A 22,948-nucleotide genomic window follows, 5' to 3' on the forward strand; every position below is an offset into this window, starting at 1 on the left:
TTAATAGAATTAAATTCAAGCTGACAGCACAATATTCGAGTTTTAAGGGATATGAACCTGTACTTCGATACATGCCTGGAATTCCCTTCATTCCGGAATATTGGATTTTCCAGATTTTCAGAATACGCCTACAATTTTAGGGGAACTGAGTTCCCCAAAAATGTTTAAAAATTGCCTGCACAAGTTTATTTAAGGGAATCCCAAAGTGAAGAATCAAAGGCAGTATTGTAACATATCTCCCAGGTTACAGTAAAACAGATAACAGATAATTCAGAAAGTAACGATTGACAACAAGCTGTGTGCTGATCATTGTGGGGGATTTCCGTCGGCACGGTGGCACAGTGGTTACCGCTGCTGCCTCACATCACCAGGGACCCAAGTTCGATTCCCGGTCTCAGGTCACTGTCTGCACGTTCTCCCTGTGTCTGCGTGGGTTTTCTCCGGGTGCTCCGGTTTCCTCCCACAGTCTGAAAGATGTGCTGGTTAGGTGCACTGGTCATGCTAAATTCTCCCTCAGTGTACCCAAACAGGTGCCGGAGTGTGGCAACTAGGGGAGTCATACAGGTTTACAGTATGGAAACAGGCCTTTTGGCCCAACTTGTCCATGCCCCCCCTTTTTTTTATCATTAAGCTAATCCCAATTGCCCGCATTTGGCCCATATCACCCATGTAGCTGTCTAAATGCTTTTTAAATGACAAGATTGTACCCGCTTCTACTATTACCTCTGGCAGCTTGTTCCAGACACTCACCACCCTCTGTGTGAAAAAATTGCTCCTCTGGACCCTTTTGTATCTCTCCCCTCTCACCTTAAACCTATGCCCTCTTGTTTTAGACTCCCCTACCTTTGGGAAAAGGTGTTGTCCATCTAGCTTATCTGGATTTTCAGAGTACCTTAATTGCATTGTTAATGTAGGCCTACTTGTGACACTAATAAATAAACTTAAAAAACTTATGGCCTGAAAAAAAATGAGGTGGGCATTAAAAAGACAAAGGTCAAAGGTTATGTGACACTAATAAATAAACTCAACTTTAAACCATTTTCCGTAGCTCCAACCTGATGCAACCACCGACACGTCTTCCCCTGCCTTCCCCTTTCAGTATTCCACAGGGGCTATTCCTTCTACAACACCCTAGTCCACTCTTCAGTTACCCCTAAAGCCCCCTCCATTCCCGATGGCATCTTTCCATGCAAGTATAGGAGATTAAACCTCCTCCCGTCTCACTGTCCAAACTCTCTCTCTCCGAGTGAGACAAGGATTTTCTCCTACCTCTTTCAGTTTAATAAACTGGATTTCACCGTTCATGATGTGGCCTCCTCTGTTGGGGATTTGATTTAGCATGCTAAATTGTCCCTTAGTGTCCGAAGATGTGCCAGTTAGGAGAATTGGCCATGCTGAATTGTCCCTTAGTGTCCCAAGATGAGCAGGTTAGGAATATTAGCCGTACTAAACTGCCTCTTGGTGTCCAAATGCGGACTAGATGATCACTTTGTGGAAAACCTCCGCCAGAATGACGTCAAGCTGCTTGTTGTTACCGTCCTCCATCGAGATTCCGGCTAATTAATCAAAATCAGCTATTGATACAATTTAAAGCTGCGTTATGCAGAGGAGAGTGGGTGTGGTCCTTTCAAATCACCTGAACCAGGTGAGCTACAAACGATGTATTCTTTAGAAGAAGCTTTGATTCGGTGCCCAGATTTCTGTTCAAACGTGTGGCTGTATTTTCCATTTGATAATTCCCCAACCCTAATCAGCCTTCAAAAAATTCCAAAACTTTCTCTGCAGTTCAAATCCAATAAAGACAACACGGAATTCTTGCCCAGTTAGCTAGTTATTGGGGGTAGCTGCTCTGAAGATGTTTCAGAAACCAAGAAACTTGCTCGATTTCTTTGATTTTTTGATTTATTATTGTCACATGTATTAACATACAGTGAAAAGTTTTGTTTCTTGCCGCTATGCAGACAAAGCATACAGTTCATAGAGAAGGTAAGGAGAGAGTGCAGAATGTAGTGTTACAGTCATAGCTAGGGTGTAGAGAAAGATCAACTTAATGCAAGGTAGGTCCATTCAAAAGTCTGACGGCAGCAGGGAAGAAGCTGTTCTTGAGTCGGTTGGTACGTGACCTCAGACTTTTATATCTTTTTCCCGACTGAAGAAGGTGGAAGAGAAAATGTCTGGGGTGCGTGGGGTTCTTGGTTATGCTGGCTGCTTCTCCGAGGCAGCGGGAAGTGTAGACAGACTCAATGGACGGGAGGCTGCTTTGTGTGATGGATTGGTCTTCATTCACGTCCCATTAAACACTTACAACACTTTTCAATTTTGATTATACAAGGACATAATTTTAGACTGTTTGAGAATTATGGCTAAATTGGAAAGTTATCAGCCAGCGATCAATGTTATTGGGATTGAATTGGTCAGGACCGTGACTCCAAGATTCAGTGCAATATGTCAGCCAGTGCCGTATTTATAGAAGAAAAAGACTGGCATTTATATCGAGCCTTTCACAACCCAAGGGATTAGTGGGTAGGGCCTGGGTGGGATTGTGGTCGGTGCAGACTCGATGGGCCAAATGGCCTCCTTCTGCACTGTAGGGTTTCTATGATTTCTATGATTTCTATGAACCCCCAGATGTCCAAAAGCGCTTTACAGCCAATGAGCGGAACGGTAGCACAGTGGTTAGCACTGCTGCTTCACAGCTCCAGGGACCTGGGTTCGATTCCCGGCTTGGGTCACTGTCTGTGTGGAGTTTGCACATTCTCCCCGTGTCTGCGTGGGTTTCCTCTGGGTGCTCCGGTTTCCTCCCACGGTCCAAAGATGTGTGGGTTAGGTTGATTGGCCATGCAAAAAATTGCCCTTAGTGTCCTGAGATGTGTAGATTAGAGAGATTAGTGGGTAAACATGTAGGGATATGGGGGTAGGGCCTGGGTGGGATTGTGGTCGGTGCAGACTCGATGGGCCGAATGGCCTCTTTCTGTTATGTAGGGATTCTATGAAATACTTTTGACATGTAGTCACTGTTGTAATATAGGGAATGAGGCAAATTATACACAGCAAGATCTCACACAAAGAAATGCGATCATGACCAGGTACTCTGCTTTTGTGATGTTGACTGAGGGATAACTATCGGCTGGGATCCCAACCTATCCTGTCTACGTCAATGGGGATGAAGTAGAAATGGTCAAGGGTTTCAAGTTTCCAGTGTTCAGATCACCAACAACCTGTCCTGGTCCCTCCACGCTGATGCTATAGTTAATAAAGCCCGCCAATGCCTCTACTTTCTCAGGAGGCTAAGGAAATTCAGCATGTCCGCTGCGACTCTCTCTAATTTTTACAGATGCACCAAAGAAAGCATCCTTTCTGGTTGTATCACAGCTTGGTATGGCTCCTGCTCTGCCCAAGACCGCAAGAAACTACAAAGTGTTGTGAATGTAGCCTCCAGCCTCCCATCCATCTGTCTACACTTCCCGCTGCCTCGGCAAAGCAGCCAGCATAATCAAGCATCCCACACACCCCGGACATTCTCTCTTCCACCTTCTTCCGTCAGGAAAGATGTGCGGATTAGGTTAATTGGCCTTGGTAAATTGCCCCTCAGTGTTAGGGGGACTAGCAGGGTAAATACATGGGGTTAAGGCAAGGTGTAGGGCCTGGGTGGGATTGTGGTTGGTGCAGACTTGATGGACCGAATGGTCTCCTTCTGCACTGTGGGATTCTGTGAATATTCTATGAAAAAGACACAAAAGTCTGAGGCCACATACCAACCGACTCAAGAATAGTTTCTTCCCTGCTGCCATCAGACTTGTGAATGGACCCACCTTATATTAAGTTGATCTTTCTCTACACCCTAGCCATGACTGTAGCACTACATTCTGCACTCTCTCCTTTCCCTCTCCCCGATCTACTCTATGTATGGTATGCTTTGTCTGTATAGCGCGCAAGAAACAATACTTTTCACTGTATACCAATACATGTGACAATAATAAATCAAATCAAAATCAGATCAGGGATAACTTCCCAGTTCTTCTTCGGACTAGTGTCATGGGTTCTTTCATATCCACATATCGAGAGGGCATTCAGGGCGTGGGTTCAATATTGAATCCGAAAGACAGAGTAGCACTCCCAGTCAGCACTGGGCTTAAGTGACATGGTTCTTGGTGAGTTTGGTCATTTCTGGGGAATACATGTGTTGCTTGTGTTAAGTGACAACCATCATTTACTAATGGGAGATGGTGACAGATTATACAAACATGTGTGCAGCTTGGAAGCACAGAGTTAGGAAGTTGGCTACTCTGGTGTCAAATAACTACTAGTTCAGCAGAATTATCTTCCAGTAGGTGGCTACTAAGACCAAGAATAATACTTGGAATGACTTTTATCGAATTGAGAAAATGCAGGAATGGGCAGGAACGAGTAGTTCAGAGCTCCATCAGGTGCTGTATTGAAAATTCGATTGGGCATTTTGTCCACCTTCAGGCTACCATACACACCTGTACCAGCAGAGGGAGTCTTCCAGGAAGAGACAATAAAGGATCTATTTTTAAGAGTTCACCTACTTCTAATTCTGATGCCGGAATTCTACCGCCCCACCTGCCCCAGGAATCGGAATGGGTGAGGGGCGGACAATGGAAAGGTCCCTTGACCTCGGGTGGGATTTTCCGATCTCTGGTTGAGCGAGGCCATAAAATCTCTCCCTAAATGTCTTCAGCTGAGTATAGAAATGTCTCAGTCCCAAAAAAAACCCCTCACAAAACAATTGTACAATAGCCAGGATCTCATTATTTCCTGCTTTTAGGACACATTTTCCTCTTTATTTTCTGCATAATTTCATGAAAAGAAGTTGCCAGGATGTCATTGTCTGAAAGAGTTGTTGCTCGGGATTCGGTTTCAGATTTTTGAATTGCTTTTTGTGATGCTTGGATGTGGAGGGTAGCGATTGGAGAAAAAATACTCTAGCAATGCCACTCTGAATCTGGCCACCAGCAGGTCCATAAGAGTAACGGCATGAATGACTTCCTCACTGATTTCCCTCATCATGTAAAAGATCCCATTCTGAAGAAGAGCAGGGGACATATCCCTGATGTCCTGCACCGTATTCATCCCTCAATCAGTATCACTGGTTATCTGGTCATTGGGTGGTTAACAGTGAGGCTGAGTGACTTGATATAAACAGGATGGTCAAATGCACAGAAAAATGGCAGATGGAATTTAATCCTGAAAAGTATGAGGTGAAACACTTTAGAAGGAGTAATTTGACAAGGAAATATTTCACAGAATCACAAAACATAACAGTGCAGAAGAGGCCCTTCGGCCCATTGAGTTTGCACTGACGCTTGAAAGGCCCTGACCTGCCCACCTAATCCCACTTGCCAGCACTTGGCCCATAGCCTTGAATGTTATGATGTGCCAAGTACTCATCCAGGTACTTTTTAAAGGATGTGAGGCATCCCGCCTCCACCACCCTCCCAGGCAGCGCATTCCAGACCGCCACCACCCTCTGGGTAAAAAAGTTATTCCTCAAATCCCCACTTAACCTCCTGCACCTCACTTTTAACTTGTGTCCCCTCGTTACTGACCTTTCAACTAAGGGGAACAGCTGTTCCCTATCCACCCTGTCCATGCCCCTCATTTAATGAATGGCATGACACAAGGAAATTCTGCGGGACAAAGGGACCTTGGCGAGTTTGTCCATAAGTCTCTGAAAAGGAAAAGATGGCACCGGAGCGAGGCGACATCTTGCGAGCTGTCCCCAGCATACCCTCCAGTTCCATCTTTTATTCCCGTTCTATGCTTTTAAAACTTAACTCTAACTCCTTTAAACTGTTTAATAATGTTCTCTTCACCCTATCTGTAACTGCAACACTCCATTCTGCATCCTCCCCTTTCCTACTCCCCTATGTACTCTATGAATGGTATACTTTGCCTATACAGCGCGCAAGAAACAATACTTTTCACCGTATCCCAAAACATAGGCGGCACGGTGGCACAGTGATGAGCACTGCTGCCTCATAGTGCCAGGGAGCCGGGTTCAATTCCAGCCTTGGGTGACTGTGTCTGTGTGGAGTTTGCACATTCTCCCCGTGTCTGCATGGATTTCCTCCGGGTGCTCCGGTTTCCTCCCACAGTCCAAAGATGTGCAGGTTATGTGGATTGGCCGTGCTCAATTGACTCTCAGTGTCAGGGAGATTAGCAGGATAAATATGTGGGGTTAGGGGAATAGGGCACGGGTGGGATTGTGGTCGGTGCAGACTCGATGGGCCAAATGGCCTCTTTCTGCACTGTAGGGATTCTATGGTGTGACAATAATAAATCAAATCAAAAAAGATCTGAAGGCGGAAGGGCATGTCAGCCGGGTGGTGAAAAAGGCATACGGGACACTTGCTTTTATCAAAACTCGGCACGTCATAACATTCCAGGCCAAATGGTGCTAAATGGGATTAGGTGGGATGTTCCTCATGTGTTGGTGCTGACTCAATGGGCCGAATGGCCTCCTCTGCACTGTATGATTCTATAATTATCACATTGCTGTTTGTGGGAGCTTGCTGTGTGCAAATTGGCTGCCGTTTTTCCAACATCACCACAGATTTTAGACGTCCAGCGGTCATGAGAAGAGCTACATAAATGTCTGTCTTTTTCTCTTTGAACATGCTCTTTGTTTAATTTTGAATGATTATTAATCGTGTGGAGCGCCATTTTGTTAAACGTGAGTTGCTTCCTGGAGAAAGTAGAATGAGAAGTGAAGCTGATGTATTGGTGGCGCAGTTCCCTGTGCCAGCTACCCTCGATTGATGGCAAGGGACAGGCCTTATTCGCCACCATCGTGGGGAGAGGAGGAAGAAAGTTGGATAGTGAATGACGCAGAAATAGCCTGGAGTTGCAGATAGTGTTGAGGATTGTCAAAGGATACGGCCGGCGGCATGGTGGCACAGAGGTTAGCACTGCTGCCTCACAGCACCAGAGACCTGGGTTCGATTCCCGGCTTGGGTCACTGTCTGTGTGGAGTTTGCACGTTCTCCCCGTGCCTGCGTGGGATTCCTCCGGGTGCTCCGGTTTCCTCCCACACTCCAAAGATGTGTGGGTTAGGTGCATTCGCCATGCTAAATTCTCCCTCAGTGTACCCGAACAGGCGCCGGAGTGTGGTGACTAGGGGATTTTCACAGTAACTTCATTGCAGTGTTAATGAAAGTCTACTTGTGACACTAATAAATAAACTTTAACTTTAAAAGGATATAGATAGATTGCAGACTAGGGCAGACAAATGGCAGATGGAGTTTAATCCGGACAAATATGAGGTGATGCATTTTGGAAGATCAAATTCAGGTGCCAATTGTACAGTAAATGGCAGAACATTGACATACAGAGGGATCTGGGCGTATAGGTCTACAGATTCCTGAAAGTGGCAACAGAGGTGGATAAGGTGGTCAAGAAGACATACAGCATGCTTGCCATCATCGGCTGGGGCATTGAGTGTAGAAGTTGGCAAATTATGTTACAGCTGTACAAAACCTAACTTAGGCCACATTTGGAGTATTGCGTGCAGTTCTGGTCGCCACACTACCAGGAGGAATTGGAAGCTTTGGAGAGGTTGCAAAAAGGTTCACCAGGATGTTGCCTGGTCTGGAGGGTTTAGGTATGAGGAGAGGTTGGATAAACTGGAGTTGTTTTCACTGGAAAGATGGAGGCTGAGGGGAGACCTGATAGAGATCTACAAAATTTTAAGAGAGGAGCAGATAGGGTGGATAGTCAGAGGCTTTTTCCCAGGGTGGAAAGGTGAATTACAAGGATGCACAGGTTCAGGGTGAAAGGGGGCAAGTTTAGGGGAGATGTGTGGGGGAAGTTTTTCACACAGAGGGTGATGGGTGCCTGGAACGTCCTGCCAGTGGCGATGGCGGAAGCAGGCACGTTAGCAACGTTCAAGGTGTACCTTGATAGACACATGAACGTGAGGTGAACAGAGGGATAGGAACCGTGTATGGGCAATAAGGAGTGGGTCTAAATAAGGATGAGGAATTGGTGGGCCGAAGGGCCTGTTCCTGTGCTGTACTGTTCTGTGTTATCTTTGTTCTTTGAACAGTACTTCAGAAATGCACCGTGAGCAGACGTCTTACAACGTGTCTGGAATATAAGCCAACGTGTTCACATCTGCTGCTTCCTCCTTAATGAAAGCATTGTCTTCCTCTGTCACAGAAAGGTGCCTTCGAAGCTCACACAGGTGATCGAACGACTGCAGCAGAATGCGGATAACGTGGAGAAGAATATCTACAAGGTGGAGGAATGCTTGCTTCAAGTAAGTCTCGACAGGTTGCAATTGGCAACTGTTTGACTGAGGAAACCTGGCTTGCTTCCCGAATCCCATTTTTCCCAGTTTGCAGAGTTACACCCAGTTTAAAAGTCTTGTGTTGGTTGGCAATGGGTGTGTGTGTGTGTGTGAGTGGGGGTGTGGGTGAGTGAGTGTGTGTGTGTGGGTCTGTGTGTGTGTGTGGGTCTGTGTGTGTGTGTGGGTCTGTGTGTGGGTGGGTGTGTGTGTGTCTGTGTGTGTGTGTGTGTGTCTGGGTGAGTGTGTGTGGGTGAGGGTGTGTCTGCGTGTGTAGGTGTGTGGGTGGGTCTGTGTGTGTGTGTGTGTATGTGTGTGTGTGTTTCTTTTGCTCATTATCTCATTGTAGATATGAAGCCCCACCCTGCATTGTGTTAACTCCAACACTGTGTGAGGCATTCAGAGAGGACAGCAGTTACTGATTTAAAAGCCTTAGCCCTTTTCAACCAATTACCTGCCCTGTGATCAAGACATTTTCATCATTTAAACATGAGTCAGCTGTAACGCTGTGTATGATTCACGCGCTGATTTGAAGTTAACTCCAACTTAATTTCAATAATTCCTTGGTGAGAGCGGCATGGTGGCACAGTGGTTAGCACTGCTGCCTCACAGCGCCAGGGACCCGGGTTCGATTCCCGGCTTGGGTCACTGTCTGTGTGGAGTTTGCACATTCTCCCCGTGTCTGCGTGGGTTTCTTCTGGGTGCTCCGGTTTCCTCCCACGGTCCAAAGATGTACGGGTTAGGGTGCATTTGCCATGCTAAATTCTCCCTCAGTGTACCAGAACGGATGCTGGAGTGTGGCGACTAGGGGATTTTCACTGTAACTTCATTGCAGTGTTAATGTAAGCCTACTTGTGACACTAATAAATAAACTTTAACTTTTGAAGTGAAAATTCCAACCATTTCGCAATGACGCGATTCTTCAGAACATGGGCAGCCACTCATTCTCTTCAGATCTACGTTCGGGTACAATTCTCATTGTGTCTCCTTTTTAATACTGTTGCCATTCACTAATTTTGAGTAGGTTTGGGAATCTTAGGCACATCAATACAAACAAATATAGCGTAATGGCTTCAACAAGAACAAAAAATGCTGGAAAATCTCAGCTGGTCTGATAGCGTCTGTGGAGAGGGGAATAGAGTCAACCTTTCGAGTCTGGATGATCCTTTGTCAGAGATCAAGCTCATATTTCGGGTGGCGGGGGGGGGGGGGTGCCCACCTGGGCATTTGGCACCTTGGCAGCGCCAGCCTGTGCCCCCGACATTGCCCAAGGGGGCAATGTTCCAATACCCAGAGGGCATCTTGGCATTGCCATTGGGCATGGGGGAACTGCCAAGGGGGTGGGGGCCTATATGGGGTTGGACCTGGTGGGGAGGGAGGGGGGGGGGCAGGGCCTGAGGGGGTGGGCCTCAGGCAATCGGTGGGAGTGGTGGGTCCCGTTGCCACTCCACAGTCACGATTGGTGGGAGTAGGGGGAGGTGGCGGGGGGAGGGGGTCGGGACTGCGGGACAGGGCGGTTACTGTCAGGGGCTGGAGATCACGGCAGGCTGGGAGGAGGTGGGGGGATTGGGACTGGGCCCGGGAATGGTCGAGGGACCAGCGATCGGGTTGTGGGGGGGGGGAGGAGCGGAGGGTGGGCATTGTGGGGGTCACGGGGCTGGCCAGCGATCGGGAGGCCATCAGTACAGGGTCACTGCACATGCGCCGATCCCAGCACTGACAGATCGGCGCATGCGCGATGACCCGTTCAGCGTGCTGATCCCAGCCTCTCCAGCGGGAATAGGCCCTGCCCCCGGTAATTTAATGATATTCATGCTGGTGGCCTCTGAAGTGCACAGAGTGTGGGAGATTCTTGTCTGAACTCCCACTGAAAAACCCAGCGTGAATTGCTTCAGTTTTCACGCGAACTCGACACTTAGAATTTTTGGGGGAGAATTCTGCCCCTGGATCAGAGGCCAGGGAATCACATTTATTCAAACTCATCTTCACTCAACTTGCTGAAGAACGGAATAACAAATTCTGATGAGGATCACAAAAGCTAATCACACAAACTACAAAGATATTTTGTAAAAATAAGTTCCTTCCACATAGAAGAAGATGGCGGACTCAAGTTCTCTTGACAGAAAGATATTCCCACATGTGATTCACTTTTCTCCCCTCAGTCAATTGTGAAGCTGGAGCCTGAGCGTGGCACAGTGGTTAGCACTGCTGCCTCACAGCGCCAGGACCCGGGTTCAATTCCCGGCCTCGGGTCACTGTCTGTGTGGAGTTTGCACATTCTCCCCGTGTCTGCGTGGGTTTCCTCTGGGTGCTCCGCTTTCCTATCACAGTCGAAAGATGTGCAGGTTAGGTGGATTGGCCGTGCTAAATTACCCCTTAGTGTCAGGGGAACTAGCTAGGGTAAATGCATGGGGTTATGGAGATAGGGCCTGGGTGGGATTGTGGTTGGTACAGACTCGATGGGTCGAATGGCCTCCTTCTGCACTGTAGGGATTCTATGATTCTATTCTCTGGGTCAATTTAGCATAGTGAAAAGTCTCACAACACCAGGTCAAAGTCCAACAGGTTTATTTGGTAGCCAAAGCCACTAGCTTTCGGAATGCTGCTCCTTCGTCAGGTAAGTGATGAAGGAGCAGCGCTCTGAAAGCTCGTGGCTTTTGCTACCAAATAAACCCGTTGGACTTTAACCTGATGTTGTGAGACTTCTTACTGTGTTTACCCTAGTCCAACGCCAGCATCTGCACATCAATCTAGCACGGCCAATGCACCCAACTCGCACATCTTCGGACTGTGGGAGGAAACCGGAGCACCCAGAGGAAACCCATGCAGACACGGGGAGAACATGCAGACTCCACACAGACACTCTGATGAAAGGGATTTTGAAAGATTTAAAGCCTTATCTTGAATGGATTTATTTCCTTTAATTTATCCTTCTAGGATGTCAGGCGGATCGAGGACGGGCAAAACTTCATATTCCGTGAGGAAACTCTGAAGTTAATGGATGATTCCGATGCAGTACTGGTGAATCTTCGGAATGATGCAGAAACAGCCTCCGTTGAGAAGCATCCACAGTCGGACATGATCGTGGAAGAGTAAGTGCCTCCATTTTTGTAACAGTCATTTGACACTGGAGCTAAACGCAAAGATCGGTCACACGGATACCAGTGAACGGGCAGCGCTGTTCCTTGTGTTTGTTTCTTCACTAATTTAACAGAATTACATCAAAGTTACAGCATAGAAACAGGCCAATCTGGCCAAAACATAGAAACATAGAAGATAGGAGCAGGAGGAGGCCATTCGGCCCTTCGAGCCTGCTCCCCCATTCATCACCATCATGACTGATCATCCAACTCAATAGCCTAATCCTGCTTTCTCCCCATAACACGGAGTTGGGGATAGTGTGTTAAAGTGGATTGGGGACTGGCTATCTGACAGGAAACAAAGAGTCGGAATAAATGGGTGTTTTTCCGGTTGGAGGAAGGTAACTAGTGGCGTGCGGCAGGGATCGGTACTCGGGCCGCAACTATTTACAAACAAATATAGCGTAATGGCTTCAACAGAAGCAGGCCATTCAGCCCATTGGGTCAGCTCCGCCATTCAATGAGATCATGACCGATCTGATATAATCCTCAACTCCACTTTCTCTCGTGGCACAGTGGTTAGCACTGGTACCTCACAGCGCCAGGGACCCGGGTTCGATTCCCGGCTTGGGTCATTGTCTGTGTGGAGCTTGCACATTCTCCCCGTGTCTGTGTGGGTTTCCTCCAGGTGCTCCGCTTTTCCCCCCCCCCGAGTCTGAAAGTCGTGCTGGTTAGGTGCATTGGCCATGCTAAATTCTCCCTCAGTGTACCCGAACAGCCGCCGGAGTGTGGCAACTAGGGGATTTTCACAGTGACTTCATTGCAGTGTTAATGTAAGCCTACTTGTGACACTAATAAATAAACTTCATATATATTTAAAGAGTTGTTACCCCAGCACTGATTCCCGTGGCACTCCACTAGTTACAGGTTACCATCTGAAAAATGCCCCCTTATCCCAACTCTCTGCCTTCTATTAGTTAGCCAATCCTCTGTCCATGCTAATATACTCTCCCCCACACTTATTAAGTAGCCTTTTGTGCAATACCTTGTCTTTTTGGAAATCCAAGTACATTACATCTACTGGTTCCCCTTTATCTAGGCTGCTTGTTACCACCTCAAAGAATTATTGGACTTATTTCTGGGCATGGCTCCACATCTGCTATGATATAGGCCTAGACAGCAAACTTGTCATAGGAACAGGAATGCCTTTATTACTGTTGGCTGTCGCACATCCAGCCTAAAACCCAGCAACATCTGATCTATATAACCTGGTGTTACACTAAGCTATTAGGCCATTAGGGGAGAAGCAACATACGGGGCGGCACGGTGGCGCTATGGTTAGCACTGCTGCCTTACAGCGTAAGGACTCGGGTTCGAATCCGGACTTGGGTCACTCTCTGCATGGAGTTTGCACATTCTCCCCATGTCTGCGTGGGTTTCCTCCGGGTGCTCTGGTTTCTTCCCACAGTCCAAAGATGTGTGGGTTAGGTGGATTGGTCATGATAAATTGACTGTGTCGGGGGGACTAGCAGGGTAATTATATGGGGTTACGGGGATAGGGTCTGGGTGGGATTGTGGTCGGCGCAGACTCGATGCACCGAACGGCTTCCTTCTGCACTGTAGGGATTCTATGATTCTATGATACTTAAATAGTTTCAATTATTGAGGAGTGATGAATCCCACTAGATGTGGAGCACGGAGTGTAATCTATCCATTGTGAGGTCTCAGTAACAAAGGCTTTTTCTTCACAGTGTTAAGCAGCTGAAAGAACGAATACGCAAGTTGCGAGTCGAACATAACAAGGTTTACAATCTAACCCGGGCGGATGGAATTCCTACCATTGACTGGTCCAAAATGATCGATGAAAAACAGGTAGGCCCAAAACCATCTCTCGGCACAGTGGTTAGCACTGCTGCCTCACAGTGCCAGGGACCCGGGTTCAATTCCGGCCTCGGGTCACTGTCTGTGTGGAGTTTGCCCGTTCTCCCCATGCAAAAACCCATAGACATCAGCGGGGCCTTCCGAACCTGCCAATGACGGACCACAGGAATATACACGGTTGGCTGGTGGCCATCCCGCATTGGAAATTGTTTGTCAGCTGCCTGTCAAAACATTTCATCTGTGAAGCTGCACAAAGCAGAGAAAACTGTGTTGTTATTCAAATCTACCCTAAGCCAATGGGTTCCCTTCAAACTTCTGCTCAATCATGGTAACCTCGGCAGAAATGCGTCAATGGAGGCTTCCACCAGTGTCCCAGGGAAATATTCCCCATTGGGGAACAGTTACATTCTCTCACTCTCTCCCCCAATCTCTTCGTTTAGGCGCTGTGCTGGTTTCAGTTTTCCAAAGCAAACTGAATTTCAAAGCACAAAGCCAGAGTTTATATATCTGTGAGAGTCAGCCCATTGACCCGCTGAGGGGATGCACAGGGCGGCACAGTGGTTAATACTACTGCCTCACAGCGCCAGGGACCCGGGTTCAATTCCGGCCTCGGGTTACTGTCTGTATGGAGTTTGCACATTCTCCCCGTGTCTGCGTGGGTTTCCTCTGAGTGCTCCGGTTTCCTCCCACTGTCCAAAGATGTGCAGGTTAGGTGGATTGGCCATGGTAAATTGCCCCTTAGTGTCAGGGGGATTAGTAGGGTAAATACGTGGGGTTATGGGGATAGGGTCTGGGTGAGATTGTTGTTGGGTGCAGACTCGATGGGCCAAATGACCTCCTTCTGCACTGTAGGGATTCTATGATTTATTTTATCTATTCATGGGACATGGGCATCGCTTATGACTCAACTGTTCACACATTTATTCTTCAAATAAGTAAAATACCATGTTGTGAATTTAATGGGCTCCATCTAATTTTTGACTCGGTACATCGGAGCATTCAGTTTCAGTATTCCTAGTCACAGAAACGGACAGAAAAGTCCCTTTAATCATAACATTCGCACCCCCAATTTGGGTGGATTTTCAATCGATCCAATGATTTATTCTGCCTCTTGTCCAATTCCATGGAGCCATCATTCTATTCTATTTTGATTAGATCTGATTTATTATTGTCACATGTATTAACATACAGTGAAAGTATTGTTTCTTGCGCGCTATACAGACAAAGCATACCGTTCATAGAGAAGGAAAGGAGAGAGTGCAGAATGCAGTGTTACAGTCATAGCTAAGGTGTAGAGAAAGATCAACTTAATGCGAGGTAGGTCCATTCAAAAGCCTGATGGCAGCAGGGAAGAAGCTGTTCTTGAGTCGGTTGGTCCGTGACCTCAGACTTTTGTATCTTTTTTCTGACGGAAGAAAATGGAAGAGAGAATGTCCGGGGTGTGTGAGGTCCTTAATTATGTTGGCTGCTTTTCCGAAGCAGCAGAAAATGTAGACAGAGTCAATGGATGGGAGGCTGGTTTGAGTGATGGATTGGGCTTCATTCATGACCTTTTGTAGTTTCTTGCGGTCTTGGGCAGAGCAGGAGCCATACCAAGCTGTGATACAACCAGAAAGAATGCTTTCCATGGTGCATCTGTAAAAGTTGGTAAGAGTTGTAGTGAACATGCCAAATTTCCTTAATGTTCTGAGAAAGTAGAGACATTGGTGGGCTTTCTTAACTGGGCTTTCTTCACAACCCTTTGTAGTTTCTTGCAGTCTTGGGCAGAGCAGAGACATTCTATAATAAGTAGAGATATTCTATAAAGAGCAAAACTCCGGTTCCTTCCATGCAGCTTATCAATGTCCGTTTCCTCCTTTAGGCCGAACTGAACAGCCAAGGTTTCGGCAATGAGCTGCCGTTTGTCGACCAGCAATTGGAACACCATAAACTCTTCACTAAAGAGGTCGAAACTATTGGGGATCACATCAACAAGACTGAAGACAAGGTAAAGCCGGCAGTTAGCAGGCAAGAGGTGCCAGCAGAGTGAAAACCACTCACTGTGTGCCATTACAGGACATCATGCACATTTAATAATCCATAAAATCTCACACTGCAGTACAAATATTCATGTGGACAGCAGCATAAAGAGTGGTAACACAGTTGGACCAATAGCCCAGAGGCCTGAATGAGAGATATGCATCGGAATTCTACCGTCCTGCCCGCCATGGAATCAGAGCTGGTGAGGGATGGACAATGGAAATGTCCGTTGACCCTGGGTGGGATTTTTTCAGTTCATGAGTTCAAATCCCAGCACAGAAGCTGTGGTAATTTAAATTCAATTCATTAGTAAATCTGGAATGGAATATTCACCTCATTAATCCTGATCACAAACTACCCAATTGTCATAAATTCATCCAGCCTCCAAACGTTGGCTCTATTCTCTCCTCACAGATGCTGTCAGACCTGCTGAGATTTTTCAGCATTTTTTTGTTTTTGTGTCATCAATTCTCATTTGGTGAATTAATATCCTTCAGAATGTTATAGTCCCCCACAATCAATATCCTGGGAGTTACCATTGACCAGGAACTGAACTGGGCTAGCCATATCAATACTGCGGCTACAAGAGCAGGTCAGAGGCTCGGAATCCTGTGGTGAGTGACTCACCTCCTCAAACTCAGATTCCCCAAAGTCCGTCCATCATCTACAAAGCACCAGTCAGGAGTGTGATGGAATACTCCCCACTTGCCTGGATGGGTGCAGCTCCAACAACACTCAAGAAGCTTGGCACCATCCAGGACGAAGCAGCCCGCTTGATTGGCACCCCATCCACAAACATCCACTCCCTCCACCACCGACAGTGACAACCGTGTGTACCATCTACAAGATGCAACGCAGAAACTAAGCAAGCCTCCTTCGTCAACACCTTCCAAACCCATGACTGCTGCCATCTAGACAGACAAGACAAGGACAGCAGACACATGGGAAACCACCACCTGGACGTTTCCCTCCAAGTCTCCCACCAGCTGTGAGGGACAGCTCGGTGGATAGGATATTAGGATGTAGATAGGCTGGAAAATTGGGCGGGGATCCTGGATTCAGGATTCAATCCTGGACCGGGGAGCGGCGCGGGCTTAGAGGGCCGAAGGGCCTGTTCCTGTGCTGTATTGTTCTTTGTTCTTTGTTCTTTGTATCCTGGCTTGGGAATATATCGCCGTTCCTTCACTGTCGCTGGGATAAAATCCTGGAACTCCCTGACAGCGCTGTGGGTGTACCTACACCTCAGAGTCTGCCGCGATTCAAGAAGGCAGCTCACCACCACCTTCTCAAGTTGCTGTTTCAGGCCAACTATCCAGATTAATCTCACTCAAATTAACTGACCCTGGTGATCAGCTGGTGGTTATGGCTGGGACCCTCCAGAGGCGGGACCTGTTGCGAGCAAGAACGGAAAGGTTGGCATTCCAGCCAAAACTCTCAGCAGCACTGGAGAATCCCAGCCACCAACGAGGATGGAGAACTTTGGCCACTGTTTGTTTTTTCATTCATGGGAAGTGGGCATGAGTGGCTGGGTCAGCATTTATTGCCCATCCCTCAGGACAATAAGAGTGGAATTTTCCCATCCCACCATCACGGGTATCATAGCGGGCAGGACACAGGCCATGCAAACGTCCGTTGACTCGGATTTTCCAGCCTTGGGGCGAGCGCAGCCAAAAAATCTCGCCCTATTCATTCGCGGGACATGGGCGTCGCTGGCTGGCCAGCATTTATTGCCCATACCTAGTTGCCCTTGGAGGCAGTTGAGAGTCAACCACATTGCTGTGGCTCTGGAGTCTCATGTAGGCCAGACCGGGTAAGGACAGCAGATTTCCTCCCCGAAAGGACATCAATGAACCAGATGGGTTTTTACGACAATCGACAATGGTTTCATGGTCACTTTTAATTCCAGATTTTTAGTGAGTTCAAACTCGGGGAATTTCACAGTAACTTCATTGCAGTGTTAACGTAAGCCTTACTTGTGACTAATAAATAAACTTTACTTTATTTCACCATCTGCCAGGGTGGGATTTGAACCTGGGTCCCCAGAATATTACCCTGGGTGTCTGGATTGCAAGTCCAATGGCTGTATCCACTATGCCACTGCTCCCCATGAGTTTGTATGAGCTTTATTCTCACCATACCCAATTCCCAGAGATACTCTTCTTCAAACTGTGTAACTATAGATTGCCGTCCTGTTTAAAACTTTTAATTGGGGAAATGGCATATTTCCCAATAAAATCCCATACTTCCTTATCTTTAAAAATGTTTTCCTTTCTAATTCCAACAGGAATACGTCAGTAACGTTGAACTGAAATACAACAAACTACTGGTGAGTATGAGAATGGCTGGTGTATTCTAAATTCACATATCTTTTATTCTTTATAATTGGGTGAGATTGCAAATTAGTACAAAGCATCTGAGCTGTAAATTTAACATCCGGAGAGACTTTCACCTCTTTATTCCTTTCCTACTCATGTTAAAAGGATGACACAGTGGTTAGCACTGCTGCCTCACAGCGCCAGGGACCCGGGTTCGATTCCCGGCCTGGGTCACTGTCTGTGTAGAGTTTGCACGTTGTTTGCGTGGGTTTCCTCCGGATGCTCTGGTTTCCTCCCACACTCTAAAGATGTGCAGGTTAGGTTGATTGGCCATGTTCAATTGATCCTCGTGTCAGAGGGATTAGCAGGGTAAATGTGCAGGGTTACGGGAATAGGGCCTGAGTGGGATTGTGGTAGGTACAGACTTGATGGGTCGAATGGCCTCTTTCTGCACTGTGGGATTCTGTGGAAAGAGTTTGTTTTATTACTAAATGACACCGATAGCATGCACAGTCGCTCATTATTATTCGACCCCGCTCATGAGAAATTCATCGCTCCACAGAAAGGGTCGCAGCAGAGGCAGAAAGACTTGGCGAGCCTCCGTGAGTACATGCAGAACTGCACCAACGAGCTGTACTGGATGGACACCCAGGAGGAAGATCGCATCCGTTACGACTGGAGTGACCAGAACTTAGACTACAAGAGCCGCCATCGCCAGTATGAGGTAACCATGAGTCCGGAGTTTGAAACATCTTTCACATGTCATTCGTCGGGATGTGGACATTGCTGAAAATTGCTGGGGGGAGAGGGGGGAGGGGGGGAAGGGGGGGAGGGACGGTGGGAGGGGGGGAGGGGGGGAAGGGGGGAGGGGGGGAAGGGGGGAGGGACGGTGGGATGGGGGGCGGTGGGTGGGGGGGGAGAGGGGCGGGGGAGGGAGGGGAGGGAGGCAGGCAGGCGGTGGGCACAATGTCCAATTTTAAACCCCGGCCATTGCATTCATGGGAGACCATCTTACTTCACGTCACTGAAATAATGGAACTGTACTCTTGCCAGTGTGGAATGGTATCTCTGTAAGAATCAGTGCCCTCTAGAGAGTGAGAGAGAAGTTTGAGATGAAAGGTAATCAGCCTGAGTCTTTGTTGCTGTCTTACAGAGCTTTGTGAATCGACACTTGGAGGCAAAGGAAGCTGCCATTAACAAACTCCACGATGACGGTACCAAACTGTTACAGGCCAATCACCCCGGGAAGAATGCAATCGAGGTAATGGAGGGGACAGTGACGCTCTTAAAATGATGGGGGCGATTCTCCCATCCTGCCGTGCTAATTGTTTAGCTGTTTTTGAGTCGGTTGGTACGTGACCTCAGACTTTTGTATCTTTTTCCCGACTGAAGAAGGTGGAAGAGAGAATGTCCAGGGTGCGTGGGGTCCTTGATTATGCTGGCTGCTTTGTCGAGGCAGCGGGAAGTGTGGACAGTCAGTGGATGGGAGGCTGGTTTGCGTGATGGATTGGGCTACATTCGCGACCTTTTGTAGTTTCCAAAAGGGTCAGAAAAACTAGGATTGAATTTTGAGGTCTTGTTCATCGGTTATATGAGTGCTGATCACATAATTTTACCTCTTTGTCAGGCGCACATGGAAGCTGTACACGCTGACTGGAAAGAATACCTCAACTTGCTGATCTGTGAGGAAAACCATCTGAAAAACATGGATGACTACCACAAGGTAAAAGAGATTTCCAGCGCTGAAGATAAACCCCACAAGAGTTGAGCCTCCATTAACATTATTCTACCTCAGAAGGGAGGATATTGGCCCAGATTTTCCTCTTAAAACACGAGTCAGGCCTGTTGCAGCTTCTGCAAAGCAAAGCCTGCCTCCATTCCCACTTGTCTCTGAGGGACCTGTCTGCACAGGGGCTAGGGAGCCACACTGGAGTGTGGGATCACTGACTTGAAGACCTGCCTCAGTTCTTGGGGATAACAGTCCAGCTCCTAACATTGTTTATATACGCACCAAACCGCATCTCTCACCCCCAACCCTTCACCACCCATCCACGCCCTCATCCACCTCACATCCCCCCTGCCTCCAGTCAAATTTGCTGATTCCAGAATATCTTCTCAAATCGAGTAGCTCGTCACAAAGAGCGTTCAAATTAAAAGTAAGAGCCTTTCTTGAGTTGTCTCCAAGAAGGTAAGTGTGGCACAGTGGTTAGCACTGCTGCTTCACGGTGCCAGGGACCCAGGTTCGATTCCCGGCTTGGGTCACTGTCTGTGTGGAGTCTGCACGCTCTCCCCGTGTCTGCGTGGGTTTCCTCCGGATGCCCCAGGTTTCCTCCCACAGTCCGAAAGACGTGCTGGTTAGGTGCATTGGCTGTGCTAAATTCTCACTAAGTGTACCCGAGTGTGGCGACTAGGGGACTTTCACAGAAACTTCATTGCAGTGTTAATGTAAGCCTACTTGTGACATTAATAAATAAACTTTAAACCCCCACTTCCCTGTCCCAAGGGACTCCCAGCACAGCCCCAAACCAGCAGGGGACACCCCCCAATTACACCACCCGCCATGGGACTGCTCCACCCAGCCTCAAACCCACAACGAACCCCCCCCCCAGCCACCACCACCGCCCCCCCGCCCCCAACCCCCCCCCCCCCCCCCCCCCCGAATTCCAATGCTACTCGCATCAACTTTGATAAAATCTTTCAACCGATATAAGAAATCAAAGGATCTAGAATCACAGAATCCCTACAGTGCAGAAGGCCATTGAGCCTGCACCAACAACAAGCCTTCCCAGACCCAATCCCCAATAACCCCACCTATTTACCCTGCTAGTCGCCCTGACCCTATGGGGGAATTTAGCATGGCCAATCCATCTAACCTGCACATCTTCGGAGTGTGGGAGGAAAGCGGAGCACCCGGAGGGAAAACGTGCAAACTCCACACAGACAGTGACCCAAGCCAGGAATCGAACCCGTGTCCCTGGCGCTGTGAGGCAGCAGTGTTAACCACTGTGCCACCGTGAAATTGTGAATCTCTGAGGTTGCACAGAAAGTCACTTTTACCATGAAGCAAACAAAGGAAGTTGATGCAGAGTTGCTCCCGTGCAGCAGGACATCACAATGAAAGGACGTTGGGTGCACGGAGCTAACACTGGCAGATCAATGCTTGCTGCTAACATGAATAGATGTCAGTTCTTTGTACTTTGGGAGTTGATAGCTGTGCGGTAAGGTAGAGGTACCACATTCCCTGGGCTGGTACAATTTGCACACAATGCTGTGTGACTTTGTACCTTGAACCTGTACCCATTAGGGTTGAGACAATGCGCAATGCTATTGGAATTGGGAATGTTCTCCCTGTCGGAATGAAGGCCCTTTCATCTCATTTGCCTGGGCTTGATTTTAGCTCGGGTCCCGGAGGTAAAGTGGCGACACTGATGCGCCCTACTTCTGATTGTAACAACTCGACCTGAAGACAGAATGGAAATGTTCTGGGTCAACAGTTAATACAACACAAGGCTCCCCCATTGCCAGGGTCGCGTTACATACATGGCAACACTCCAGTTGCCAACGCTGTGGTGTCAGGTTTAGAGAAATGACTGGACAAAAACTGGAGCGGGTTTTGACAGTAAGAACTGACCAGCCTCGTTCAATGTTTGGCCACTTTCAGTTTAGTTTTGTAGTTCATTTCCTCTGATTCCTTCAGAGCAGGATGGTTCAGTATCTGGTAAAGGGTCACTTGCAAACCAATGAAATATTGACACAAAAGCAATCCAAAATTGGAACAGAAAGCACTGGAAATAGAAAGCAGGTGAAACAGCATCTGTGGAGAGAGATGATGTGGAGATGCCGGCGTTGGACTGGGGTGGGCACAGTAAGAAGTCTCACAACACCGGGTTAAAGTCCACCAGGTTTATTTGGAATCACGAGCTTTCGGAGCGCTGCCCCTTCAGCAGGTGAGTGGAGAGGTGGGTTCACAAACACGGCATATATATGTCGGCAGGTGAACCCACTCCTCCACTCACCTGATGAAGGAGCAGCGTTCCGAAAGCTCGTGATTCCAAATGAACCTGTTGGACTTTAACCTGGTGTTGTGAGACTTCTTATTGGAGAGAGAGAGAGACAGCGTTCGTGTTATTAGGTCAACGACCTGAATAATACAAGAGGTGCCCACACTGCAAACAGAGTCCAAGTAGGAAGCTACAAGAACATAAGAACTAGGAGCAGGGGTAGGCCATCTGGCCCCTCGAGCCTGCTCCGCCATTCAATAAGATCATGGCTGATCTTTTTGTGGACTCAGCTCCACTTACCCGCCCGCTCACCATAACCCTTAATTCCTTTACTGTTCAAAAATTTATCTTTGCCTTAAAAACATTCAACGAGGTAGCCTCAACTGCTTCACCCTCTACAAGAGGGTGAATGTCTTCACTCAGAGGGTGGTGAACCTTTGGAATTTGCTATCCCAGTGCGCAGCGGAAACTCAGTCATTGAGCAAGTTCCAGAAGGAAGTCGATGGATTTCTGGATATTAAGACATTAGGGATAATGTGTTAGCGTGGGAAACTGGTAGATGCTCATCTGTGATTAATAAGGGGATCAGGGGTTATGGGGAAAAGGCAGGAGAATGGGGATGAGAAAAATATCATCAGCCATGATTAATAGCAGGGCAGACTCGATGGGCCGAGTGGCCTAATTCTGCTCCTATGTCTTATGGTGATTGAATTGAATGGCAGAGCAGGCTTGATGGGCTGAATGAACTCCTGTTCCTATCTTCCTGCGTACAAGGTGTTAGCGCCGCTCTCTTTAGGGCTGTTTATAGACCAATTTGTCTTCAGCAGAGAAACACACACCTCCTTTCCTGCTGCTCCAACCCACAGGCTGTGCGTCTTCTCTGTGCTCTCACTAGTGGAAGGAAAGAAGACTTTCCCATTCAGAGTCCTCAGAGCAGGTCCCTGCGATTGCCAGGGTGGGGGGGGGGGGGGGGTTGCGGATGGGGGGGAGCTGCTTCAGGCTGCCTGCAGTAGCAGGGGCCTGACAGCTCTCTCTTTGTCTGTCACATCCCTGCTACTGCCAATGCGCTTGTGCAGCATCAGAGGCCTGCACACGCGCACTAGCTCCCTCTGCGGGTTTTCGGGCATGTTACGGCCCGCAGACTTCTACAGTGAGCAACAGACTCGTTCAGAATTTTGCAGGCAGGGTGCATGGGGGGGGGGCTAAAAACACGCCCAAAAGACGGTTCTGAAACACTCTCAGTTCCACGCTCGCCTGGCATTTAGATTTAAAATGGTAAAATACCGCCCATAGAGTGCTACAACAAACTGAGACAGAGGAAGAACAGCAGTATTAACTGAAACA

General features: G+C 47.9%; 1 protein-coding gene across 1 annotated transcript in view; it reads left to right on the plus strand.

The window, feature by feature from the left end:
- Positions 1–22,948, plus strand: part of ppl (periplakin) — a 77,323-nt gene that overhangs the window by 21,217 nt on the left and 33,158 nt on the right. Inside the window, exons 2-9 of the mRNA XM_078240787.1 lie at positions 8,182–8,281; positions 11,246–11,400; positions 13,140–13,260; positions 15,131–15,256; positions 17,573–17,614; positions 18,166–18,327; positions 18,757–18,864; positions 19,231–19,326. Coding sequence (XP_078096913.1) covers positions 8,182–8,281; positions 11,246–11,400; positions 13,140–13,260; positions 15,131–15,256; positions 17,573–17,614; positions 18,166–18,327; positions 18,757–18,864; positions 19,231–19,326 — 910 coding nt within the window. The remainder of the gene's footprint in view (positions 1–8,181; positions 8,282–11,245; positions 11,401–13,139; positions 13,261–15,130; positions 15,257–17,572; positions 17,615–18,165; positions 18,328–18,756; positions 18,865–19,230; positions 19,327–22,948) is intronic.

The sequence above is a fragment of the Mustelus asterias genome, chromosome 23 (assembly GCF_964213995.1).
Source record: "Mustelus asterias chromosome 23, sMusAst1.hap1.1, whole genome shotgun sequence".
In the NCBI taxonomy this organism is placed as follows: domain Eukaryota; kingdom Metazoa; phylum Chordata; class Chondrichthyes; order Carcharhiniformes; family Triakidae; genus Mustelus; species Mustelus asterias.